At 40.6% G+C, this 25,927-nt stretch overlaps 1 protein-coding gene across 2 annotated transcripts; it reads left to right on the top strand.

Moving 5' to 3' along the window:
* Positions 1–1,936: 1,936 nt before the first annotated feature.
* Positions 1,937–23,953, top strand: GLRX3 (glutaredoxin 3). 2 transcript variants are annotated; one of them, XM_090145677.1, is made up of 11 exons: positions 1,937–2,199; positions 7,286–7,394; positions 9,246–9,320; positions 9,894–10,095; positions 16,418–16,590; positions 16,693–16,754; positions 19,477–19,534; positions 21,039–21,091; positions 22,055–22,094; positions 22,173–22,265; positions 23,676–23,953. In XM_090145677.1, the coding sequence occupies exons 1-11, from the start codon at positions 1,952–1,954 to the stop codon at positions 23,724–23,726; spliced, it is 1,164 nt and encodes a 387-aa protein (XP_090001803.1). In that variant the 5' UTR covers positions 1,937–1,951; the 3' UTR covers positions 23,727–23,953. The 2 variants fall into 2 exon arrangements, with proteins under 2 accessions (XP_090001803.1, XP_031453160.2); XM_031597300.2 differs by having other exon boundaries at positions 1,974–2,132.
* Positions 23,954–25,927: the final 1,974 nt, after the last annotated feature.

Genomic DNA, 25,927 nt, shown 5'->3' on the forward strand with positions numbered 1-25,927 from the left:
TAACCCTAAACCTGGGTAATCCAGTTTGCACAACATCTGAAGCATAACTCATTGCTGAGTTTGAACCAAGCCCAAATCCATTCACATCAAATCAAATTTATTTAATTATTTCAAAACCACCTTCCAATTCCACCCCCCAGAGCCTGTTTATGTTCCTTGCCAGTAGAGCCAGTGCTGCAGACTGGCTTCCCATTTTACATTCACGTGCTTAGAACAATAGGATACACTATAGTCAAACAAGCATTTTGTGACACATCCATCTAAATCTGCTAGAATACAGCAGGTGAAAGGTCTGGAAATGTCAGCTGCATAACCCTTCCCCTGCTGTCACACCGAGAGTTGCCACATCTTAAGGCAAATTCCTGTCTTATTTGAATCACAGAATCACAGAATGGCCTGGGTTGCAAAGGACCACAATGATCATTTCATTTCAACTCCCCTGCTATGTGCAGGGTCTCCAACCAGCAGACCAGGCTGCCCAGAACCATATCCAGCCTGGCCTTGAATGCCTGCAGGGATGGGGCATCCACAACCTGAATCTATCTGAGAATACTTGCTCTTTGTTCCATAGTGTTCACGCTACAAAATCTCTTAATCTCTCAAATCTACACAGTCTGTGATTCTGTGATTCTTCCAGACCAATTTTTTTAATCTTGTGTCACGCATCCAGAAGTGCAAACATAGAATCATAGAATCACAAAATTGCTCAGCTTGGATAAGACCCTCAAAGATCATCGAATCCAACCACAACCTAACCATCCTACCCTAACTCTAACAACCCTCCGCTAAATCATGGCCCTGAGCACCACATCCAAATGGTTTTTAAACACAGCCAGGGATGGTGACTCAACCACCTCCCTGGGCAGCCTATTCTGGTGCTTAACAACCCTTTCTGAAAAGAAGTTTTTCCTGTTATCCATCCTAAACTTACCTTGGTGCAACTTCAGGCCATGTGATGTCAGGTCATAACTTTGCTTATCATTAAATATTTTTTTCAGACTCTATTATGAGATTCGATCTTATCACTTTTAGTATCCTGTGCTTGGCTCCTATTTTATTTAGTTTTATTTCACAGTGCACACACACCAATAAAGGCTATTTCTATACAGAACTGCTTATATATATTCTGAATACATCTCAGGGGCTCTGAAATGAGGTAATTAGCACATGTAAAGCCATCCTTTTGCAAACTAACTTTCTCAGGCAGGGCCAGCAATGTGAGCAGCACCTTCTATCTCCTTCTCGCGGCTCCCAGGCTTGCACATCTCCCCTGTTAACCAAGCCCTTTACAACTGGAGGTGAGCAGTAGATCAACTGGGCACTGTGGGAGCCCTGCCAGATTAATTTGGCCTGCTGCCTGTTGTTCAATCTGGAGTCGTTGAAGGCCTGGGTTTCCCTGGGACCATGCTGCCAAATACTCCATATGGGATGCCCAGAAATATAGCCTCGTGTTGGGGAGATTTAGGTCTCCGGCGTCTCAATGGGGCCGTACGTTTGTAACAGCAATCCTTGTTTCTACCTTCCAAATGAACCTTGAAAATGCCTCGCCAACCTTATCGAGGAACGAGGCTTTAAATCATCTGACGTGGCTGTGGTTGACACAGGCCGCAGAGGAAGGCGTTCATTTTGAAGAACCACATTTCTTATCCATTTCTTTCTGGCAACGCACGGTGAGCAGAGTACGGGAAGCTTTGCGAGCATCCTTTTAACGGCATCAGGATAAAGGGATATGAGATTTTTCAGTGGCCTTAACCTCAGAACCGCTTCATAAGCGAGAACCATTTATAGACGTCGGTCATTTCCGTACTTAGACACACCGCTGGCTGAAAGCGCAGCTTTGCCTTTAAAACCTCTCAGAGAGGCGCAGCGCGCAGCTCCGCCCCGCGGCTCTGACTGACGGCTCTGACTGACGGCCGCCATTCCCGCCACCGCCTCCTCAGCCTCGCGGCGCATGCGCAGAGGGGTGGGCAGCACCTGCGCGAGCGGCGCGGCCCCGTCTGCGCCTGCACGGCCGTCCCTCCCACGTGACCCGGCGCCGCTCCTCCTTCCTGCGGCGCGGCCATGGCGGCGGGGGAGGTGGCGACGGCGGGGTCCGCGGAGCAATTCCAGCGGCTGCTGCAGCAGAAGGAGCGGTGAGGCCCGGCTGGGTTGCGGGGTGGCGTCCTGCGGGCTGAGGGAGCGGGAAGCTCGGCGGATAGGGTGGGTGGAGCGGCGGGCGCTGAGGTTCGGCCTCGGGGTGGGGGGGGAGAGACGTGAGGCCTCAATAGGCCTCGGGCTGGGCGTGCTGGCAGGGTGCTGTGTGAGCCGTCCTTCCTAAATGGAGTGGTGTGTGTCTGGATGGGGGCTGTGAGAAAGGAGGGGACAGGCAATTCATCGGGGTCTGCTGCGGTAGGGCATGGGGAAATGGTTTAAAATGTAAGGGGGGATGTTTAGGCTGGGCGTGAAGAAAAAGCCTCGCTTGTGGGAGGTGAAATGCACAAGCTGTGCTCAGTCATGGAGTGGCACAAAGGTGCTGGAGGACCTGGTAGCTGTGGCAGGCAGCCCAGCTGCTCCCAAGCTTGCCTTTCAACTTGCAGGGCTGGTAGAATATATCCCATTATATATCGTGTTGTATTGCTACCAAGGTTTCCTAGAATTGCTTTGGAAAATCAGGTTTTTGATGTCAGTGGTTCTGCATCTGAGTGGCTCTTAGCTGTGTATTCAGAGTATGTGCTCAGGTAATGTGGCTTCTGTCCCTGTACCAATGTTGTGCTGCATGCAAGACTATGGAAATTTAGAGTGAGCTTCCGTTATTTGGTGGAGAAAGATACTAAGTGGCTTCTAGGGCATCAATTTGATGATTCTTGTATCCAGATAGATTAAAAATAGTACATCTTTGTATTCTTTATCTCCTGTTATCTGGGGTATTTGACTTAGGCAACAGAGTTGAAACCAACAGTGTTGAAAATGAAATGCAAATATCTTGTCTCAGTCATCAGAGCCTGTTGGGTTAAGCTCATGAGAAGTAGTGGCACGTGGTACCTGATTTGATGGGATCTGTGTTCTCACACCTGACTAACCTTTAAATGCTGTGCTTGATTGATACCAAAGAGTGGATGGGAAGCTGCACGTGAGCCACTCCTGTGCCGTCACAGCCCAGGAAGCCAATTGTGTCCTGGGCTGCATCAAAAGAAGAGTGGTCAGCAGGTTAGGGAGGTGGACTTGCTTGTCTGTTCTGTGCTGTTGGGTCCTCACCTGGAGCACTGTGTCCACATGTGGAGCTCTGATGGAGCTGTGGGTGTCCCTGTGCATTGCAGGGGATGAGACCAGATGGCCTTTGGAGGTCCCTTTCAAATCAAACCATTCAGTGGCAGTTTTGAGTTGGAAGGCTTAGGTGCTGGTACTTCAGTACAGTGTGTTGGCTTTGGCTGTTGCAGCTGCTGTCTGATAGTGGCAAAGATGAACAGGGCTTTGGGAGCCTTCCTGAAGGACAGGTTTGGTGATGTGTTTCACTTGTTCTGTGGAGGCAGAGGTGTGGTGGCTGTTGTAACATCTTTAATTCATTGCTTGTCTGTATCCAAGTGGATTTGGTGTGGTGTGTTAAAAGAAGTTGCTGTGTCAATAGCATTCCTATGCCATTTAGCTGCTGAATTATCGGCAGCCTTTAAACATGGAAGGAGAGAAAACTGAAGAAATTGCTGGTGTAGGATAATGAAATTACCAGCCTCAGGTTCTTAATGATAGCTTAAAGAAACGTTAAGAAGCTTTGATGATTTTAGGAGGAAGTTTTTCACACAGAGGTTGGTGAGGCACTGGAACAGGTTGCCCAAGGAGGTTGTGGATGCCCCATTTCTGGAGGCATTCAAGGCTGGGCTGGATGTGGCTTTGGGCAGCCTGGTCTGGTGATTGGTGACCCTGAACACAGCAGGGGGTTGAAACGAGGTGATCATTGTGGTCCTTTGGAGCCCAGGCCATTCTGTGATTATTGGAGGAAGAAAGGAGAGTCTTTGAAACTTGATGAGCAACTTCCAATTCTTTCTGGAATTACCCTTCAGTGGAGTGGCTGAGTGGGGATGAGGAAGGGAATTCTACTCTCTCACACACACATGCTGCTATGTGTTACACAACCTGAAATGAAAATATTTTCAGGAGCAAATTCAATACTTTGAAGTTATTCTCAGCAGCAAACAACAAACAAAACACCAGTAGTTCTGTCATTTCTTACATCCCTGGAACTTAGGTCAGTTTCCTCTTTAATAGTTTGAATTATTTGACATATAGTTTTTTTGGCTCTTCACTGAGCTGATAGTACCGACAGTTATCTTACTCTGCTTGGCTTGAAATATTTGGCTTTTCTTTTTTTTGTTACAGCTAAGAAACCACAAACCTAAACTTTTGTTAAGAATGTAATGTGCTTATGTTGGACTTGGTGATGTGATGGTTGGACTTGGTGATCAATCACAGAAATTATTTTTTTAATCGTATCATTTCTGGATGACATTAGAAGTTATATATTAATATACTTTCTATGTTCAGACTATCAAAATGAAATTGAAAATAAATGATTTTTATCATTTCACTATATTTTAAAATATTCACTTAAATAATGAAGCAGGAAAGCAAAAGTTTCTTAAAGTAAGAAAGAAGTGATACAGGAAGAGAAGCTTTTGAAGAAGCTATCACTGTTTGTTACCATCCTCTTTTTCTTGGTCATGGTAATTTCTTAAGGAATGTCCTGGTTGGACCTAGGAAATGCTTTGTTTGGAACTACTGATGTATTTCTTTTCATTAAGTCTTGAATTTCTTCCTTGCTTACTATTTTTAATTACTTTTACATTTTTTTTTTTTAAGCTTTGTTTATAATGTCCTGGTACTGAGAGGGCAGCGTAATTAAATACAGAGTGAATTTATCAGCAACAACAAAAAAAAAGGTGATTGCAGCATGTGCTGTGCAGTGTTAGGCTCCATTGGCTCAATTCTCACCAAAGTGTGGCCACAGGAGCTGACAGTTGTAGAGGTTTTGGAAGAACTCTGCTCTGAGGAGGGAGAACTGCTGCATGAGCTGCCTGTGCTATCCTCTTGCTGTTCCCTGCTGCTGTTTTTGCTCTCTAGACAGACTCCATCCAAAAGAGCATTACAAGTCTGCATGCTGAAACAGAGTTTCAGAATTAATGAGTTTCAGAATTACCTTTGAGCAGTGACACGTGATCTGATGTTTTTAGAGAAGAAACCTCTGTCAAATCCCATTTATAAGTAAAGAGTTAGTCATTAAAACAAGCCTTTACTGGGATTTCAGTGCTGGTATTGGTTGTGGAAAGTGAAATGCCCAAGCTGTGCTCAGTCATGGAGTGGCACAAAGATGCTGGAGGAGCTGATAGCTGTGGCAGGCAGCCCAGCTGCTCCCAAGCTTGCCTTTTAGCTTGAAGGGCTGGTAGAATATATCCCATTATATATCGTGTTGTATTGCTACCAAGGTTTCCTAGAATTGCTTTGGAAAATCAGGTTTTTGATGTCAGTGGTTCTGCATCTGAGTTGCTCTTAGCTGTGTATTCAGAGTATGTGCTCAGGTAATGTGTCTTCTGTCCCTGTACCAATGTTGTGCTGCATGCAAGACTATGGAAATTTAGAGTGAGCTTCTGTTATTTGGTGGAGAAAGATACTAAGTGGCTTCTAGGGCATCAATTTGATGATTCTTGTATCCAGGTATATTAAAAATAGTACATCTTTGTATTCTTTATCTCCTGTTATCTGGGGTATTTGACTTAGGGCAACAGAGTTGAAACCAACAGTATTGAAAATGAAATGCAAATATCTTGTCTCAGTCATCAGAGCCTGTTGGGTTAAGCTCATGAGAAGTAGTGGCACGTGGTACCTGATTTGATGGGATCTGTGTTCACACACCTGACTAACCTTTAAATGCTGTGCTTGATTGATACCAAAGAGTGGATGGGAAGCTGCACGTGAGCCACTCCTGTGCCGTCACAGCCCAGGAAGCCAATTGTGTCCTGGGCTGCATCAAAAGAAGAGTGGTCAGCAGGTCAGGGAGGTGGACTTGCTTGTCTGTTCTGTGCTGTTGGGTCCTCACCTGGAGCACTGTGTCCACATGTGGAGTTCTCAGTACAGGAGTGACATGGAGCTGTAGGAGCACGTCCAGAGGAGGGCCACAGAAATGAACCAGGGGATAGAATATCTCTCCTGTGAGGACAGGCTGAGAGCTGGGGCTGTGCAGACTGGGGAGGAGAAGGCGTCCAAGTGACCTGAGACTGGCCTGTCAGTATCTAAAGGGATGCTACGGGAAAGAAGAGGACAGACTCTTGAGCAAGGTCTGTGGTGATAGAACAAGGGGAAATGGCTTCAAGCTCAAAGAGGGGAGATTTAGGTTAGATATAAGGGGAAAATCTATTACTGTGAGGGCGGTGCGGCACTGGAACAGGCTGCCTAGGGATGTGGTGGATGCTCCATCTCTGGAGACTTTCAAGGTCAGGCTGGATCAGGCCTTGGTGTCCTGGTTCACTGCAGGGGAGTTGGACTGGATGGCCCTCAGAGGTCTACTCCAACTCTAAGGATTCTGGGATTCAAGGAAACCTTGAAGAGGAATAAGAAGTTGAAGCAATAAATGGCATTTCAGCATAAGAATACAGCATTTTTAGCAAAGTCCCATTTGACTTGAATAAAAGTAGTCATTTTTCTCTGGTGGGAATGTGGAGAGGCAGCACGGCAGTGGCACTGCGAGGAGAAGGCTATGGTGAAACTGCTGAGCTGGGGCTCAGGGCTGAGGGATGATGTGCAGGGTAGAGGGGTGACATGGCTGGCTGGAGGTGTGGGGCAGTTGCAGCTCCAGGATAGATTGAGTGTTCGGTCTTCATGTGTTTCAGGAGCAGCTTCGTGTAGCTTCACCCCATCTCCAGTCTTTCTGCTCATTCTTTTTCCTGTCTGACATTCCTATAGCATGATTCTTTACTATCAAAGTACATGACTAGTTGGCAACCCTGCACATAGCAGGGAGTTGAAACTAGATGATCGCTGTGGTCCTTTTCAACCCAGGCCATTCTGTGACTCTATGACATTTTTCTTTCTACTGCCTTGCCTTAACAGAAGTGTTGGGTGTTGATCTATTTCCTGAAAAAGCAGTGAAGTTATTCTTTCTGTAAGTCATAGAAAAATGTTCCTAGTTTCAATTACTCAGTTTTCTTCCCAGGAAGATGTGGGTTTGTGTAGGTGTGTCTGTGACTAATAAAACCTCTGTAGTGCATAATTGTTATTTAAAAGTAAATGCTGTTACCTTTTTTTTTTTTTCTTTTAATAGAGCACTTGTAGTTGTCCACTTCTGGGCACCATGGGCTCCCCAGTGTGTGCAGATGAATGAGGTTATGGCCACTCTAGCGAAGGAACACACGCAGGTTACGTTTGTGCAGGTAAGTCCTCAAGGCCGGGCAGCTGAGGGTGTTGGGAACAGAGGAGAGCTGCTGTTTGATGTGTGAATGGCATGTCGCAGAGTGTGAGTGCAGCTGGCTTTGAAGATCTGCTTTGACTTGTTTGAAGACAGAGTTGAATATATGAAAAAGATGCATCAAAAAATGTGTCGGATAAAAGTTTTGAGTTCTTCTTTCCAAACTTGATACTCCATAGACAGCACCTTCATTTATCTTAGTACTTAAAGGAAAAAAAAAGTCTTCCATTAGCTACTTGTCTAACAAATAAGTTTTTAAACTTGTGCCTGCAGCATCTCAGTCCTTCTGTGTACAGCCATATTTTTTAGTGTGATTATTTTTTCTGTGGATTTCAGGTTAATTTAGAAACAGTGCCCTTTTGAAACATACTACAGATTTTGTTTGTTCTCGTGATAATAGTTAGCCATATAGATCTAGAATTCGTATGGATACTTTCAAATGTAATTCCTCAGTTTAGTTGCTGCATATCCTAGTTCTAAGCTCCTTGCCTTGGTTAAGTTGTTTTGTATTGAGAAACAGTTAGAAAATGTCTTTTGAGAAGAGATACCAAGATGAGCAAGTTATTGAAGTATGATCTCTGTGTGTATGACCCCAGGAGAGTGGAAAACAAGTAGCTAGGTAAGTAGGCAACTTTACTGAAAAAGAAAATCACTGTTATGGAAATGACATTTAATCATTTGCTGCTTAAAAGACAACAACTAATTAGAATCTATTTACAATTTTCAGTTTACAGTTCTGAGATACTCCATTGAGTTGTGTCTGTATTGAGGAAGTTCCTTAAGTGCCTGCTCAGCTAGAGTGAATCAAAACATGTTGTAATGCTCAAACACTGAAAGGTTTGCTTCCTTCAGTTGAAATTACTGACAGTTCTCACCCTAACACAGCTCGGTGAGGGCAGATGTGTGGGCAGTTGTGAGCTGTTCAGTAGCTTGCAGTGCTCGTTCCTGAATTGTCACTGTATGGATTGTGGAAGAACACTTTCTTCTAGGTGCTGGATCAGGACAGGTTTCTCCTTGAAACATATCTATTAAGACTTGTTTTTTTCTTTAGCATTAACTCTGCAGTTGCTGTAGAGCAAATGTCTTGCGCAGTCCTGTGCAGTAACTTGTCACTCCAGTAAGCTTTTAGCCCATGCGTAGCAAATCATCAATTTAAGTCAATGAACAGGTATGTTTTTATAGTGAATTACTACCTTGTATAATTTTAAGGCATGTCTCTGAAGGCTGAATAAAATTAGAACCAATAATTTAAACAAGCTTTGCACTCAGTGCTCAGTAGTGTTGTAGGAGTTAAAAATAAAATTTAGTAGGCATCAGTAGCTTATTGAAGAAACACTCCTTTTTGCTTCGTAATTTGCAGAAGGCTGCAAAAGTCATTCGTGATGTACTGCCCCTTGAAATTAGTCAATAGAGCAAACAGCAAGAATTGCTGTGGGCAGAAAATAAGCACTGTAATCATGACATAACTGGGGTCAATGATTTATGGATTTCAATATAGTAGTAGCTGCATATGATTGAAAATTTACTAGGTCACCAGTGCACCAAAAATTTTCCTCACAGCCTCCGGGCATCTTTTGAAATGTGCAACAAAATAAAAACCTCTGAACCTGTTTTGACACTGTAGGCTCAGTGGATGACACGCCAGTGAGTCTCATTTAAATGCAAATATGTCACAAACTTCTGCGTCAGATTCCTTTTTAAATGTATAAAACGTCTCTAAGAACATCTTAGACAGGTTTGACATCCACAATCAAACTTGAAAGAAGATTATGAAAATAAAACTATTTTTTTCTTTCTCTTTGTTGCTGTTTTCCAGCTGGAAGCTGAAGCTGTGCCTGAAGTGTCTGAAAAATACGAAATTAGTTCTGTTCCAACGTTTTTATTCTTTAAGGTAAAAGAAGATAGGTTTAAAAGAAAATGAGCTTTTAATATGTATATTTTTTTATGCTGCTAGGAGAGCAGAAACTTGGTGAAAACTCAGTGAAGAAACATTTGTGTCTGATCTAACCTATCCAGAGGAATCTAAGAATCATTTCTGTGTGCATTTTTATGTGCAATTTTTCAGGGATTTCTTAATTGCTTTGGAGTTCTTAACAAGTTTATATGTTAGCTGTCAGACTTTTTTAGTAATGTTCTCTAGCTGTAGTGCTACATAAAAGAAAAAAAGAAAAACTCAACAGTCTTTTGGTAGAAATGACAAGTCTCTATGGGGTGCATTTACCTGTGATGATAAAATTCTTAATACTTCCTCTACCATTCTTTTAATAGTAAGCTTTGCTAGCATTAAGGGTAGCTAGCTAACAGAACGGTATGGGTCTTGAGTATGCAGCAACTAAAGACTGGCTACAAGATCAATGCACTAATCCAAAGACCTGTTTTTTATGTGGTGCTTTTACTATTTTTTGAGACAGTACACATTCTGAATGTAATCCTTTAACATAAGCCTGTATTTTGGCTTCCTTAGAACTCCCAGAAAGTTGACAGATTAGATGGTGCTCATGCCCCAGAGCTGACCAAAAAAGTCCAGCGCCACGCGTCCAGCACTTCTGTTCCTGCTGGCTCTAATGACAGTGCAAAAGAAGATCTTAATGTTCGTCTAAAGAAACTCATCAATGCTGCCCCTTGCATGCTGTTTATGAAAGGGTCTCCAAAAGAACCTCGCTGTGGTAAGGATTTTCTGAAGTTCGTGTTCAATGTGGCAGTGCTGTTTTTGGGCTACTTTTAAGAGTTGGGAGTTATATCCCAATGGTATCTTGCATACTTAGAAGCATTAATAGAGGTCCTTGCTTATCTACAGCTAAAGAATTGCTGTGTGTTTGCTTTAGTTTTGGAAATGGCATCACAAAGATTCGGTATTGTCTGAAGCACATGTGCAATGCTATCCTTAAATATTCCTCATGTTCGGTCACTATGTATTTTGTGTATCATTTCACCTGTTACAATGTCAAATAGTTTGAAGGGTATGATTCAATTCGGGGAATAACAAGAATTAACTAACAGAATCACTGTTGCCATTTTGGATAAAGAAACCAAAGCTACACTAGTTGTTAAAACTGAAAGACAGTAGCATGACTATGCTACAGTGGAAAGGCTTTTACTCAAGTTCTATGAATAGTGAGCAAGAATTAAGAGCACTTGATTCCCAGCTGACTTAAAGTGTTGATCTGTAGGAAAGCAGATAAACGAATATTAAAAAGCAAGGTTAAGTGCTGTGAAGCTGCTATCTTTCTACTCAGGTGGGCTCAAGAAGTTTCCGCGCAGTACTGATGCTTTGCCTGGCCTGCCTTCTGGGGGCAAGTCTCAGGATAGCTTCAGTTTGTTTTCAGTTGTCAGTCAGATTCTAACCCACCAGTGTTTTTCTTTCATACCTTAGTGGAGTGTATTTTCAACTTTTAGTTTCTGTGCTGTTGTTTTCATGCTCCATAACCCCTATATCCCATATTGGGGGAGAAAAAAAAATCCAGCACCCCCAAAACAAAACAAAAAAACAATGCCAAAGAGCAAAATGCAGTATAATAACCATTCCTCATAATTTATCCCCCAGATGTTTACTTGAAGTTTGAAGACTGAGACTGTCTTATTCAGGGGATGGTGGCAATATGTTTTAATTATAATATAAAATTATAAAACCAAAAGGTTAGAACAACTGAGGGGGGAAGCTTGCATTGACTTGTCTCCATTCTCTCACCATATTGGTCTAGAGATTAAATATTGCAATGTCTGCAGTTCCTTTTGTGAAGCAGCTGATGCTGAGATGTCTAAGATTAGATTCCTTTGCTATGTGTGCATGCCTCCTGTAAGGCAAGTTGTGCTAACTATATTGCAAGGCCAAAAAGGTGAAGGAATTTACAAGTGTAACAGGAAAATCAGAAAAGAACTAGAAACAGTAACTCCTTACAGGCTGAGCTGCTGGCAATGAGCAAATATTTACAGAACCAATAAAGAGGGAACTGCTTAAATTGTTACATGAAACTCTCCACCCCTGTTGTGATTGGTAAGGGTTCAACACGTGCTGCCCAGAGGCACATCAGTGCTTCTATCCAATCGGGAGTCCACAAATTGATCTGAGCTGGTGACATGGTGTGGTGAGTTAGGGATGTGCTCTCAGCTGCCAAACATCCTTGTGCTGTGCTAATGCTGCTTGTCCTCCACACATGGAAGATTTCATAACGGTTTAAGTATTAGATTTAGCTAACAAGTTTCAAATGCAGATATGCCTCAGTAGCATTTCTTGCATGTTCCACTGGACTATGTCCAGAAACTGAATAGGAAAACTGTACAATTCTATGCAAGTACCTAAAAGAAACCAACTTCGCATATACTGTCTGTTTACTTAAATGTGGCAAGATGCAAATTGGAGCACAATGATTTGGTGAAGATAATACAGACCTGTGCTATGTGATTTGCAAAACAGCTTCTGCTATTTTGCATTGTATCTGTGCAGGCAGGATGTTACAGGATAGCTATTTGTATTTCAGGAGATGTGTCTGTAGCACTGCTTATTGAAATTGAGGATTGGGTCCGTAGAGTAAATAAGAGTCTTTTCATTAAGTTCAGGTAGCTTTAGGTCACGACCTGTGCTTGACAGACGAGGGAGCTGAGCAGAGTGGCAGTGACAGTGAATCTACTGCTTGGGCCTATTGGGATGGAATTACAGGGAGAAGCTGACACTGTATGCGTTGGGCAGGAGAACTGTCTGCCTGTCAAATGCTGGTAATTGGAGGGAGTTTAGTACAGTGCCTGGTGCCTTTTTTGAGAAGGAAAACTTGTATGTAAAAGTCAGGAGATGATATTTGAAAGAGAAGTTGTGACATGTCAGGTGTGCGTCAGTCTGGGCTGTGTGCTGCAGATGGGTGCTGCTGGGCAGGGCCAGAAGAGCCTGGCAGCTCAGCCCAGAACTTGTATGGCTTGTGTGCCTCTTTTCTTACTGCCTCTGCACTCAGTGCCTACACAGCATTCCAGCTGCTGTTAAATGTTTGCATGCCACTTTACCATTTGTTGCTGTAAGAAAGTTGTAGAGGGACAAGTGCACGTGTCCTGCACATAAAGAGGCATCCCATCCTGCATCAGACTAATACTATATTAGTATTTGCACAGTCTGTTTTTCCTCTTTATCCCTTTCAAATTTCAAGCCCATTGTTTCTTTTCGCTTCATTAACGACTGCCAATATCACTTCAGCAGGAATAGTTTGAGGAATCATTCCAGATTTCAGAGCTTCTGTGTTCATTGTGCTGTTGTGTATGTGGGATTCTAGGAGTTGTGTGTGTGAGCTGATGAAGTTACATCTATGTATCTGTAGTTTTGTGCTGTGTAACTACAGGTGCTTGCAAGTTGATGTGGTCATAGGAATTGTAGATTGTTTTCTTTAGGAATTGGAATTTTGGCTTATTTTGAAGTAGACCTGTGAAATGCAACTACTGGTATATCCTATAATAACTGTGCAATAGGGTACTGCTCTGATGAGCTCCATATATTTGTGTGTACATCAGGGGTTCCTGCAGTCTCGGTTATTCAGATGTGTGCTTTGGATTTAGCTGTGTTGGATGCAGATGTAGCAGTGCTACAAATGGACCTGCTGTGCTGGTGTTGTTGGATGAAGAGCTGGTTTTCCAGAGGGCAGTGAGCAGAATGCCAGGCAGATCTTTAGGACAGGGAGAAAGAAGGCCCTTTGTGGATTTTTGTGTGATAAAGTTGTTGGTGGGAGAGTTGTAAGACTAAATAAAAAAAACCATGGAAGCACAAACCAAAAAGGCATTTCTAGACATCAAAGCAAAGGATTGCTACTTTGGCATAAACCCACTATAGAAAGCAGATTAAGGGCATAACGCAGGCTCACTTGCCTTGTATTACCATGATAAAGTAGGTATTTCTTCAAACCTGAAAAATGCATGGGAGGTCCTTGCCTAAATAAATGTATGTATTAAAACGTAGTGCAATAGAAAATAATCTGAATTTACAGCTCTTAATTCTGTAATTAAATATTATACTTGCTTTAGACTGCTTTGATAGCTCCTGGCAGTAACTGGGAGATGTCAGTAAGTTGGCTTTCACATCCTGCAGTAGACAAAGCCTCTTTCAAGGTGAGATAATGTAACGCTTTGTCAAAGATAATATAGATCTGCTGTAACAGCAGTAGGAATAATATAAGTATAATTGAATAAAAGAAGCTGTGCCTGTTGAAAGAAGACTTTTGCGATGTAAATCAATTTGATACAAAGAATAGACCAGATGTCTTTCATGCAGTTGGTGAGCAGTTGGGATCCCTATCCATCAGTGGATTTTGAGGTCTTCTGTAGTTTGTGATTTCCTCACTGGAAAAGCCAGCTAAGCATAGTGTAAAGCAAGGCTGAGTGCTTATTGGCAGCTGTGTGTGATTGCCATGTACGTTGTGTTGTTTCATCAGATTCTTCTGGCCTGTGGAAGTATTTGTTTGCTTCATTGATGAAGTCGTTTATTTAGGCTGTTTTTATCACTGCAGTAGCTGGAGTGGCACTTGTGATTTTTCCAGATAATTGCTTAAAGTGTTTTGTTTGCAGTTTAATTATTACTCGCGATGCTCGTGTTGTATTTCTTCAAAAATTCAGCCTCAATCTTTTGTTATGAAACTGAAGCTGTTCTGACACTTTGTCCCCAAGCATAACACTTCCAGGCTGCTACCATAACCCTTCAAAATGAAACACAACCAATCAATCTTTCTCGTTTGCATGTAATTGCCTACAGCTAAAATAAAGCTCCCCCCCGCCCCGTCTCTTACAGTAGAAATGAGTTAATGCATTGGTGATGGAATAACCATCAGCAGTCGGCCTTTAGCTGTTTACTAATGAACTCCCAGATGGATGGGAAAAAAAAAATCAGAATCTGTGTTTTACTTCAGGCTGTACATGAACTTAACACTTCGGTTGTAGAAAGAAAAGCAACTTAGATGCCATACATATAAACACTGCTATTTCATATCTCAATAAATTCTAGATGGTGAAAACTGCAGAAAGCTATAGTAAAAAATCCATATTTCAAAAACTAATAGGTGGTCGTGTGAGCTGAAATCAAAGGTTACTTTTGTATGGCCCTCTGATTCTTTTTTTCCCATTTAAAGCTGCTTTATTTCTTTTTTTCCTTTATTAAAGCCTTTAAGCATTGTCTTTTATTTAACACTTGTGTAGAGGTTTTCATTTGTCTGCACAGCATTTGTTGGAGTTGTTTTAGGGAATTGGTGGAATTGCAAGGGCATTTGACTTTGAAGCAGAATGAGTTGGCAAAGATATAAAGCATACATTATCATCATATTGTTTTATGGGCAAATTCTCATGGATCACTTTAGCAAGCCCTTCAAGTTACGTAGGAAGATGTGTGTCAGAAGGGATGAGCATGGGAGCAACTGCAAGAGATGTTGGAATATTTAGGATAAAGACCATGTGTTAGGAAGCAGAGCTGCAGAGCATTTCAGTGTTGGTGTTCTGTATTTAGCAGTTTTCATAGCAGGGCAAACAGAGGAAAAAGTGGGGTTGTGAATGGAGTTTTGATCATCAGTCCTAACGATCAAATGCTGGGCATCCTTGTGCTGTAATTACTGCAGTTGTCTTCTCATTCATTTTCTTTATGGAGTAAATATCCATAGTATAGAATGAATCACAGAACCACAGAATGGCCTGGGTTGCAAAGGCCCACAGTGCTCATCCAGTTCCAACCCCCTGCTATGTGCAGGTCGCCAACCAGCAGACCAGGCTGCCCAGAGCCACATCCAGCCTGGCCTTGAATGCCTCCAGGGATGGGGGAAACCTCTGCTGGGCTGATGTCTTCTGCAGAGCAACCTGTGCACTGTATAGTGGAAGTGTTAAGTGGATGATGATGGCTTTGAGCATCCAATTCTAAGGTGTTTTTTTTTTCAAATTAGCCTGTAAACAATGGACCTGTGAAGGATACAGCCTGGGTAGTGCGACTCTGTTTTGTTTTAAGATAACTTTGAAGAATTTTAATGGAGGGCAGCTTTAAAAAGAATCTTTTAAAAACATCAATTTAGTGTTTCATTTTAATAAGAGAATTATTTGGAAAATGAATTCTTATGTTGATTTTCTTCAAGTTTAAGAAGATTTGGATGAGTTTTCGAATGCCAGAACTGTCATGCATGTGATTTTCTACATATAAAGCGATTTTCTTAGGAAAAATATTGTTAGGTACAGAAGGGAGAGATCTTTTTTCCTCTCTGGCTGGCTGCAAATATTTGTAATATCTGAATGTTTGTATTGTAATGGCCAATGCTTAATGTTCTTCTGAAAAGGTGCTATCAGAGCATGGCTTCATGTCCTGAGAAGAAAATAAAGCACATTATACACGTGTCACAGGGATAATAAAATAATATAGTGTGCTCATGAATGTAGGCTTTAAAAAGACCAGAAGGAATGTGCCTGTTATTGTGAAGTAGGAAAGGATATACTCTCAAAGCAAAACTATTAAAAGCAAAATAAAAGCCCAGACTTTGTACTAGCCAAGTTTCCAAGTTAAATTAGTGAAATAGAAGCAGGTTTGAATCCTGATTCCTGCTTGGTTTGTCAACTTTATCTCCTTCTGGTGTAGAAGATAAGTAACTGGAGGAAGAAACAGCAGTTAAAGAAAATGATGAGCAAGCAGAGGGATAAAATGAAGGCTGCTGAAGGTGCTCTTCTAGTAATTGAGCAGCTTTTCTTTGGGAGCTGAAGGGAGAAGGGCTGGAGGAGGCAGAATAAGGGAATCTGTTTAATATTGCTTTAGTTGTATGTGGGAACAACAGGCACGTATATGAAGTTATTGGGTGGCTCTGCATGTAGTGAAGTTCCTGACTTAGCAAGCTGTCCATGTGCTTAGGCTTTGTAATCCCAGTAGTAAATATGCTTTTTCTTCCTTTGTAACATCTGAGGTTATTAATAGAGAACTGTGTATTTTTATTGAATAAAGTTTAGTATGGATATGGGAGTACCGTGCTTAAAATTCTGTATAATTCCTCTTTTTTGCAGGTTTCAGCAAACAGATGGTGGAGATACTGAACAAACATGGTATTTCATTTAGCAGTTTTGATATTTTTTCTGATGAAGAAGTTCGTCAGGGGCTGAAAACATACTCTAATTGGCCAACTTATCCACAGTTGTATGTAGCTGGAGAGCTAATAGGTGGACTTGATATTATCAAGGTTAGAAACTGAGAAATTTCTAGTTCTGGTAATTGTGAGAAGCATATGGTTTTGGGTTCTTTTGGTTTTACATCTGGTTTTCCTCCTCCCCTGTCTCCATAGGAACTTGAGGCTTCTGGAGAACTGGACACAGTCTGTCCCAAGGCACAGAAGTTAGAGGACAGGTATGATGTATTATGTGATTATTTTCAGGGGATCAATTTTTGTAGTGCCCTCTCTTCTCAATTTTACAGGTGAACACTTTATATACATCCTATACAAATTGGTGCTTTTTTGATTTTTATCAGATGATAATCATAGAATCTTAGAATAGTTTGAATTTGGAAGACTAAAGATCATCTTTAAAGGCCATCTAGTTCCAAGCTCCTTAATGTTGACAGGGACGCCTTCCATTAGGTCAAACTGCTCAGGAACCCAAAGTTTTCTTCTAATTACAGCATTTCTGCTGTCTACAAGTTGTTTAATATTTTCTATTTTCTGTGTAGTAAGCATCATTTCTATATAAAAGTGTTGAAGCTGTGCCGTTCTTATAGACTTTGCTTGCAATTATATTTGTACTATTTTATGATAGTAGATATAAGAATTTATTCTATAAAGATTATTAGTGTGCTCAGAAATGGGTTTTCGTAATTATCTAGGCTATCTTTATTTGCCATAAACTTCGTGATGTTGATGTTAGCAAAAAACCTCAGGTTTCTTGCCTCATTTTTCTTGATTGCTCATGTCCTTCAGTTCATGTTTTCTCTCACCTTGGTCACATGAACATATGCTACATCAGTAGGAAATGCAGCATCCTGAATCACATGTAATACCTGGAAAACCAATTTGTCCTCCTTTAACCTTCCCATTTGAAGGTTTGCACCTGTTTGAAATTCTGACATGCCCCAGGCAGTGCAGCTCCAGACATCTGAGGGTCCTTGTGTTGGAGAAGATGCTAGGATGTGTGGCTTTTTTCTAGTTTGTGTGGATAGTGCTGTTAAGACATGCAAACCGAGGGTGATTTACCAGGAGGACAGCCTGTGCCTTGAAGGCAAATATGTAAGCATAGATTTCCCACTTGTTGTCTGAAGATGATAAGAGCGAGCTTTGCAAACCACCAGATAAGACTGCTTCTGCTCCTCTCTCCCTCTCATCCCAGTAGAGAACTAATTTAATGCAAACCATTTTGTTGCATGAATAAAGTGCTCTTGGACATTTGTATAGTTTTTGAATTCCCTTTTCAATTGAAATGTGGTAGAGGTTCACATGTTGTTGCTCTAGTAGGTAATTTGTAGATTGCCTCACTGAGACCAAAATACTTACCTTTTGCAGCTTGGGATAACATTATAACTAGAAGTTGCATTGTTTCAGTGCTATTTTTAAAAAATTGATTCTAAGAAACTTCCTCTAGTCTCTTTATTCTTTCTGCAAACTTGGATAGCTTGCAACTTCATCAGTTTCATACCTGATTTCTGCTTTGCTTAGTCTTGAGGCAAATAAGCTAATTTGCAGTTTCTTGCACTTATCTCATGTGTTTTAATGTATCAGTGTCACTGGTATAGCAAATATCTCTGCAAAGGAGCAGCATCAGCTTTTGAACAGCTGTGTGAAGTCTTTCTCAATTTTATCAAATGTTGATGTAGAAATGACCTGAAGGCAACCTGGCTAAAAAAGTACCACGAGTTGCATCTGATCCTCATTTCCTGGTTTGTTCTTCATCATTTAGTAGGTATTTTTTTAGCAGGGTATCATGCAGTGTTTTTCTGAGCAGTGTTTTTGTGTGATAACTGGGGAGATCAGTACTGTGACATGCATTTATTATTCTTTGTAGCTAACATCATACTTAATTTTGGGACACTTTACATCTCTTTCAGACTACATTCATGCTATCAGTCGCTCTTAAGAAAAAACCCTGTGAGCTACCTGGTCAAACACTAAGACTTAATAAAACAAAGGAAACTGGTAGTAAAATCTATTTAATACTCAATTATATTCCTTTACTGAGTGCTCGATCTCTGCCCATTAGTGAACTCATCTTCTTTTGAAATCAGCCTGGAAAATGGACTCTAGAAGTCAGCTTGCTTTCTCTGAGAAGATGTGTTGCTAGGGGAAGTTGCTCTAGCAGTTAGTATACTTGCTGTTCTTTGTGCTAGAAGCAATTTGGATGGCAAAGTTGTTGGTTTTAGCTTTGTATGCAAACATGCTGTAGGTCCCCAACAGAACTAGATTTTCTTTTATTTTGGGGAGATCCTGGATTCTGTGGTCTGGGATCATTTTGCATGAGCAGTGCAAAGTGACATTTTAGAGAAAATAACCACCTGCCATGTGTACTATAGAGGATAATATGCTGTTAGCAGAAAACAGCAGGACAGGAGGCTTAGCTAGCATTTCCCATCAACTGTCACAGAGCACATTTCCTAAAAGGAGAAGGAAAGACTGAGACTGTCTAATGTGGGTGAACCAGAAGCAGCCAAGGCACAATGGGGCAAAATGAACCCATCCCTGAATTTCAGTAGTGGTTTGTCTTTGGTGATGGTGTGACATACACACTGTCTGTAAGGCTCTTACTCCACAGAAGACTGTCTTACGTGGAGAATAAGAAGCATTATATTGCATTCAGTATATGCAAGTAAATAGATTACAAAATAAAGATACTGTGTTAGGAGTATCCTAAAAGAATGTTTTTCCTAATTTTGTTACTTAATACCTAAAGAGCAATCTAAAATGTAAATTATTGCCTAAAAGTAACAGGATTGTTCAGTCTTATTGACTAAAGTTACTGTAAACAATATAAATGGAAGTGTTCAGAGCACTGCTTTCAATGTGTTTGGTAAAGCTGTAAGTTGCTTTCTTTCCACCTGGATAATAACTGAGCTATTTTGTTGTCCTGTTCCCTCCTTCCTGTAGGCTTAAAAGCTTGATAAACAAAGCTCCTGTAATGCTTTTTATGAAGGGAAACAAACAGGTAAGATTACAAAAGTATTTTGCAACACTTAAGCAGCAAGTTACCTTCTTTCCCTTGCTTAATAAAAATCAGTGGTTCTGGGAAGTTATTTGTCTTCTTTTTATTTGGTGCTTCTGTACGAAATAGAAGAGCAGTCTGTGTTTTATCAGATTGAAATATTTATTGCTGAAATGCTGATTGTATTTGTACAGACTAGGCATGAAATTCCCTGATTACAGTGACATCTGTCAATTGATCTGCAACACAGGAATGAATGGAAGAAGTGTGTGTGTCGTTTTGGTCTGGGCTTATTGATTGTGTTCACAGATAATGGATTTTCTTCTGATGTTCAGAATGCTGTGGCTAATATCTGTCCTACTTGGAGCATACACTTTTACTGTTACTTGACACTTCAGTTTTGACTAGATGTTCTTAGGAATTTCCCTCTCTTGACCTAATTGGATTGGATGCCCTATCTTTTTCAATTTCTCTGATTTTTATGATGCTTTCATAACTGCATTTGAAAAAAAAAAAGCTGCCAGATGTTTTTTGAGACTAAAATATAATGCCACATACTATAAATAATCACTCCTAACACACGTGGAATAATGTATGCCTGGTGACTTTGAGCTGAGATTAATTACCTTTCTCAATGAAGTAAAGGTAGTGATCAAAGAAAGATAACTGTGAACAATTAGGTTTAAAGTAGTAGCAAATGACTGTCAACTGAAAGCTCAGTCTGTTTCTTTGTGTTGCATGCTCAAACAAAATAACCATGGGATAAATTGTTCCCTATTGAACAGGAAGATGCTGCAGTTCTTCCTGTCAAAATGACTTACTGGGACCTAGCTTAAACTTTTCGTTGGAGTATTGGAATGTACGCTGTGTAGTCTAAGCAATAATTATAGTTACTGGTTGTATACAGGTATTTTATTTAGAAGTGATAAAGATGGGGGACTGATTTTATTCCTGTGATTTGTCTTTCCGTTTTATTTTCACATTTGCTCCCGAAACCTTCTAGATCTATTTAGAAAATATACTTGTGAGAGTGTTTTTCTAAGCAGTTTCATAGCCACTGGAACCCTGTAGGTTATGCTGACTCACTGAAGCAGTGGTGGTGATGCCATCCAGAGAAACTTAGGCTGTGCAGTGTGTGTCCAGGAGAATTTCATGACCTAAGTGTGGGGTCTTGCAGATGTGTCACAGCAATCCCACTATCAATAGAAGCTGGGCAATGTAAGGATAGAGCACAGCCCTGCCAAAAAGGACCTGGGGGTGCTGTTGGATGGTGCCTGGACACGAGCCAGCAGTGTGCCCTCACAGCCCTAACGCCAACTGTGACCTGGGCTGCATACAAAGAAGCATGGCCAGCAGGTCAGACTGGATGGCACTAATCTGAGGGATCAGTGGTACTGCTTATGAAGTAAGGTTTCGTTGGCAACAAATTTATAGTAGTGTAATTTGAGCTGGAATTTGGAGGATCAAATATAGCAGAAATGTTTTAATGTGTTTTTTTGCCTTCTAGTCTGCAAAATGTGGATTCAGCAAGCAAATTATAGAAATCATAAACAATACTGGGTATGTAAATTTTGAATTAATTTAGGAAGCTAGTTCTGTTTTAAGGGGAAAAACATTAGTGGAAACCTTCCTAGGATGTTGTTGTTTTGTTCAGAAGTATCTAAGTATCCCTGTGTAAAACCCATAGTATAAATCCCTACTACTTTCATTTGATACAGTGTCAAATGTGGTCAGATATTATTCTGCTTCAGCACTACTTTGTAGTGATTATCTTGTTCAGATTATTGCAACAGTGGATAATTTTATTTTTTTTTGCTGTTGACATTAAAGAAATCCATCCATTCTGTTAAGCAGCTCCTCTTAGAAATCCCTCATGATCAGTTTTCTTAATCTTGGAGCCCCTCACATAGTCTCAGTTTTCTTCTTCAAAGCAGTTCCTTCTGTAGTGAGAGATGAGTATGATCTTTCTTTGAATAAACTCACATTTTGGGTGCACTGCTAGTTTGAGGTTGAACAGTTGTCATGATAACTAGGTGTTAGAATGAGGTTTTCCTTTTCTTTTTTAGATAACAGACAACTAGAAAACTGTATATATCAATGCACAGCATGGAAATAAGTTGTAGTTATTCAAATTACTACTCCTTGTCATTGACCCTATCCACCAGCATGATTCTGCATACTTCCCAGTTATTGAAGAATGACACCTCAGAGTACAAATCAGCCAGAACTCAGATTTACACTGACTTTTCTTTTGCAAGTAATACATGAAGTAACCATAGTTGGATGACTCCTCAGTAAAAACTTCCAAAGTATGTCTTTTTTAAGCTAATGCTGAACAGAATCACTTTGAACACACTTGATCAATTAGAGCATCAACCACACAGCTTAATTTTGTGGCACATTATGCTGTTATCTGTGCACTGAGAAGCTGGCCATGCAACTAGACTTTGTTAGTTCTTCATGCCTAAGGAGCTGACTCTCTTCCTTCCTTTTACAGACTCTTTTTTTTTTTCTTCTTTCTAGTGTTGATTATGAGACATTTGACATACTGGAGGATGAAGAGGTAATTATTTCCATCACTGTGGAATTCATTGTTACTTTCACTGAAGTTGAAGTTCACATTTAAAGTTATTTTTCTTAGGTGCGGCAAGGATTAAAAACCTATTCAAATTGGCCAACGTATCCTCAGCTATACGTGAAAGGTGAACTTGTTGGAGGCTTGGATATTGTTAAGGTAAGAATGGGAGAACCTTGAGATGTAAATTTACCGCTTGTTTAACACTGTAAAAATGTTTTCTGCCCATAACATACGGAAATTCCTGCATAGTGGCCCATGATCTTGGAACTGAATGGCTTGGTTGCTTTTACTGTGACTTCCATTAGCTCAACATATGCTTGAAAGGAGCTCTAAATCTCTAGCATTCTCATATGCCAAGATTTAGCAGTGAAATGTATTTTCTTGACAGCAGTCAATTACTGTTACTGTAAAGACCATTTTTACCCTGTAGGTGTATTTTTACAGGGTTCTCTTCTTTGTTTTACTTCTGACATTGCTTTTCTCAAATAAGGTGGGTGAGACATTTTTTCCGAGCAAACAGTCTCATTCCTAGAAAAAAGTAAAGTTTATTGTAGCTGTTTGAACAGAGCCTGAAGCAACAAAAATAGATCTGCATCTGTTACTGTGGTTTTTGATTTTTGTAACAGCAGCCACAGTGTTCTAAACCCCAAATACTCTTGAGCCCATTCTTGTCTGAATGTTTTATAGCCAATTCCTCAGACACTGCAACTCTTGGGAAGATACAATCAATAAATCTCATTTAGTTCTAAAAATACTGGTATTACTTAAATTATATAGATTACTTTAATTTTATTTATTTAACAAGTGTGTGGGTGATTTCAGTGATCAGTAAGTATAGTCTTGGGCATTGCAGAGATGCTGCAGAATTCTAGTTTCACTGGCATTTAAATTTAAGTTGTCTGTTTGCATTGCTGGTTCACAGTAAATTGTATGGGTAGATGAATGTTGTCAGCCCTTGAAAATGCATTCTATTATATAGCATAATATGGAATAAAACTGAGATAGAGCTGTTTCTCTTGAGATTTAGGAGAAGAATATATACTCCACAGTATGTGTTATTTTAAAACCATTTCATGTTTTTTTCCTGATAAGTTAGCCTTAGAACTTGAATTAAACCACACAGATAATATGGGCAAGTACCTCTTAGTTATGACTCACAAACTTCTCTCTGTCTTGTTAGTTACTAGCACACTCTGTAACAAGGTCTGTCCGTGCATGGTGGTAGTTTTTTCATTTTGTGGGAAGTGTTTTGGATGTAAAATTCTTTGTATGCTTAGATCTGTCTGGGGAGGCAAATACTAGAGGATTTACCTGGTAAAGTGGATAACAATTATTTTGAGGACTTATCTTCTCCCTAAATAAGTTTCCTCTTTGACTTGGTAGGTACAAAATAGAATTTAAAGACAACATTACGAAGAGTCTTGGTCTAGAGGGACCTCTAGTGGGTCATCTGCTTCATCCCCTTAATACTCACTGAATTGATCTGTAAACTGTTCCTATTGAAATGGTGTTAGTGTGATCACAAAATGTACGTAGTGACTAATTGTTGGGTGTATTTCTTTACAGGAACTAAAAGAAAATGGCGAGTTGTTGCCTATTCTGAAGGGAGAAAATTAATGTCCGAGGTCAGCAGTGGGAACTGAAGTACTTTGAACAATTACTCATTGATAGATTATATTGGAGCAATATATGACTTAACCCTGTGGAACCAATCAGAAGTAAATAAAGGCTTCTTACGTACTCTGTGTATTTCACAAGACCCTGCTACATGTGAAAGTATGTTTCCACTGAAGATAGAAACATGTCAAGATCTTCAAATTCAATTAAAATATAATGCTAGAGGAGTTTGGGGTTTTTATTACACTTCCTAATGTATTCGTTGCATCTAGATGTTTAAGAATTGAGTAATGACGGCATTGTCTATTGCACTATTATATAGGGCTAAGTTGCATCTGTCATTAGGAAAATATTAATGGGAGTGCCTCTGGTATGGAACTTAATAAATTTCTGTCCCTGCTAATAATTGTTTTCATGTCTAGTGAGTGAGAAAAATGCTGTTGAAGCTTTAATCCAGTGCATCATTAGGATGTTGTTATTAATGGGTTTCAGCTGCATACATGCATCTTCATTATCTAAGCAGGTACAGGAATTGTTAATCGCAGATATTAGACCAATTTTAACATAGCTTTTGGACATGATTAAATTTCAGTGGAAGTGAGCCAATAAACCTATGGTTAGGCCAGTCTTCCAGTGTATTGTCAGTGTTACATCTGTTCAGAGGCTTGCTTTCTGTGCTACAACTGCTGCAGTTTAATTGATTGTGTTAGCACATAAATCCTTTGGTACTCAGAGGTTTAGATTTGTTGTTAATCTTTCTTTCAGTATCTGTAACAAATATAAAGAGCTCATACGCTGCGTTGACCTTCACCAGCTCCAGCATGAGTGTGCTTTCAAGTCTACCTTTGGAAAAATAAAGCACAGCAGCATCAAAAATCAAAATACAACATTCCTCATTGCGCTACTGATGGAGGGTATTTCTCTTCAAGGGAAACACCTTTTGCTTTCAGTCTGAGATCCTAGCCTCTGTACTGAGACTATTGAGCTGTTTGTTTCAAAGGATGGTTTTGTCTGTGAAATAATGACATATTTCTAGTTAGCTACATGCAGACTGCTCTGTGTGACAGCAATATCAGCTGCTGCCGACTTCTAGCTGTGAAATACTGAAGTGAGCTGTTCTGAGTGCATTGGCTATGCACAGTAAAGACATTCTTTGAGAGCTCTGGAATGTGAAGAAGAGCAAGCTAAGCTCCGATTATAAAACCAAGCAATGAAATGCTGGTGAGCAGGGGTGTGCCTGAACCCCTTTGGGTGTGAGCTTTGAGTAGAGAGGCGTTGTTATAAGCCTGTTCCTCACTGTTTTTTGTGCTGGTTGTGCTTGCTGAGAAACACCTGTATACTTGGTGCTTCTGGACCAACTAAAGCAAGACTAAATCCAAAATGTTGATCCTTCTGTAGTACCCTTTTTGTAAAAACAACAACCAAACAAACCCTTTCCCTTCCAGATTAGTCCTAGTGGAATCTAACTGCTGAAGGTTCGTAGTGTCTTCACAGGTTAATACAAGTGTGAAGGACCACCAGCTGTTTTTCTGAACGTGTTTTTGTATTCCATATACTCCTGTACTGCACTTTGTTTACCCAAATTGTCTATTCTTGAAGTGAAACTGCTGTGCTGCTTCAGAGACCTGGGGTTAACATTTTGTGTGCAGCAACTGTTTCCTTCTCACAGTGCTAAATTGTGGGCCTGAACTTTGGTAGCTAGCAATATTTTGAATAGATGGTGTTGTTTGTAATTGGGACTACTTGCATTTTAACTTGGCAAAAGCTAAATTATCACTTTGGTGTTTCTTAGGACTGAATTTTACCCTGTGCTGTTTGAATGGTTTTGGAAGCAGCAGTGTTTCTGCATAGGTCTTTTGCTGCTGTGTGGTATTGGTCCACCCCTGTAGCTGTGTGAGTTAAGAATTGATACAAAGTACATCTATGCTGTCCCATAGCTGTAATTCTGGTTGGGATTGCTTGTAGGAGGAGCTGCAGAGCTGCTGGTGCCTGCGATGTGTGGGCACAGGCTGCCTCTCGGTGGTGGGAAGGAGCTCACTGCAGGATGCTGACTGCAGGGCACAGCTGCCTGAGCTCCCTCCTGGCTCAGGGGAGGGTGAGAAATCCTTATGAGATGTGCTTGAGAACAACTCCAGCCATGTGGTCAAAGCCTTGATTTCTGTGCTGCTGGGGAGTGTGGCTCATGCACTGCTGCAGCCTTG

Source organism: Phasianus colchicus, chromosome 8, assembly GCF_987193195.1.
Source record: "Phasianus colchicus chromosome 8, bPhaCol1.hap1.1, whole genome shotgun sequence".
Lineage (NCBI taxonomy): Eukaryota > Metazoa > Chordata > Aves > Galliformes > Phasianidae > Phasianus > Phasianus colchicus.

Excerpts from the sequence above, each read along its gene's own strand:
- GLRX3 (XM_090145677.1), top strand. The coding sequence starts at position 1,952 with ATGCGCAGAGGGGTGGGCAGCACCTGCGCGAGCGGCGCGGCCCCGTCT. Across the intron at positions 9,321-9,893 it reads CAACGTTTTTATTCTTTAAG|AACTCCCAGAAAGTTGACAG; the intron begins GTAAAAGAAGAT and ends TGGCTTCCTTAG. Across the intron at positions 22,095-22,172 it reads ACATACTGGAGGATGAAGAG|GTGCGGCAAGGATTAAAAAC; the intron begins GTAATTATTTCC and ends TATTTTTCTTAG.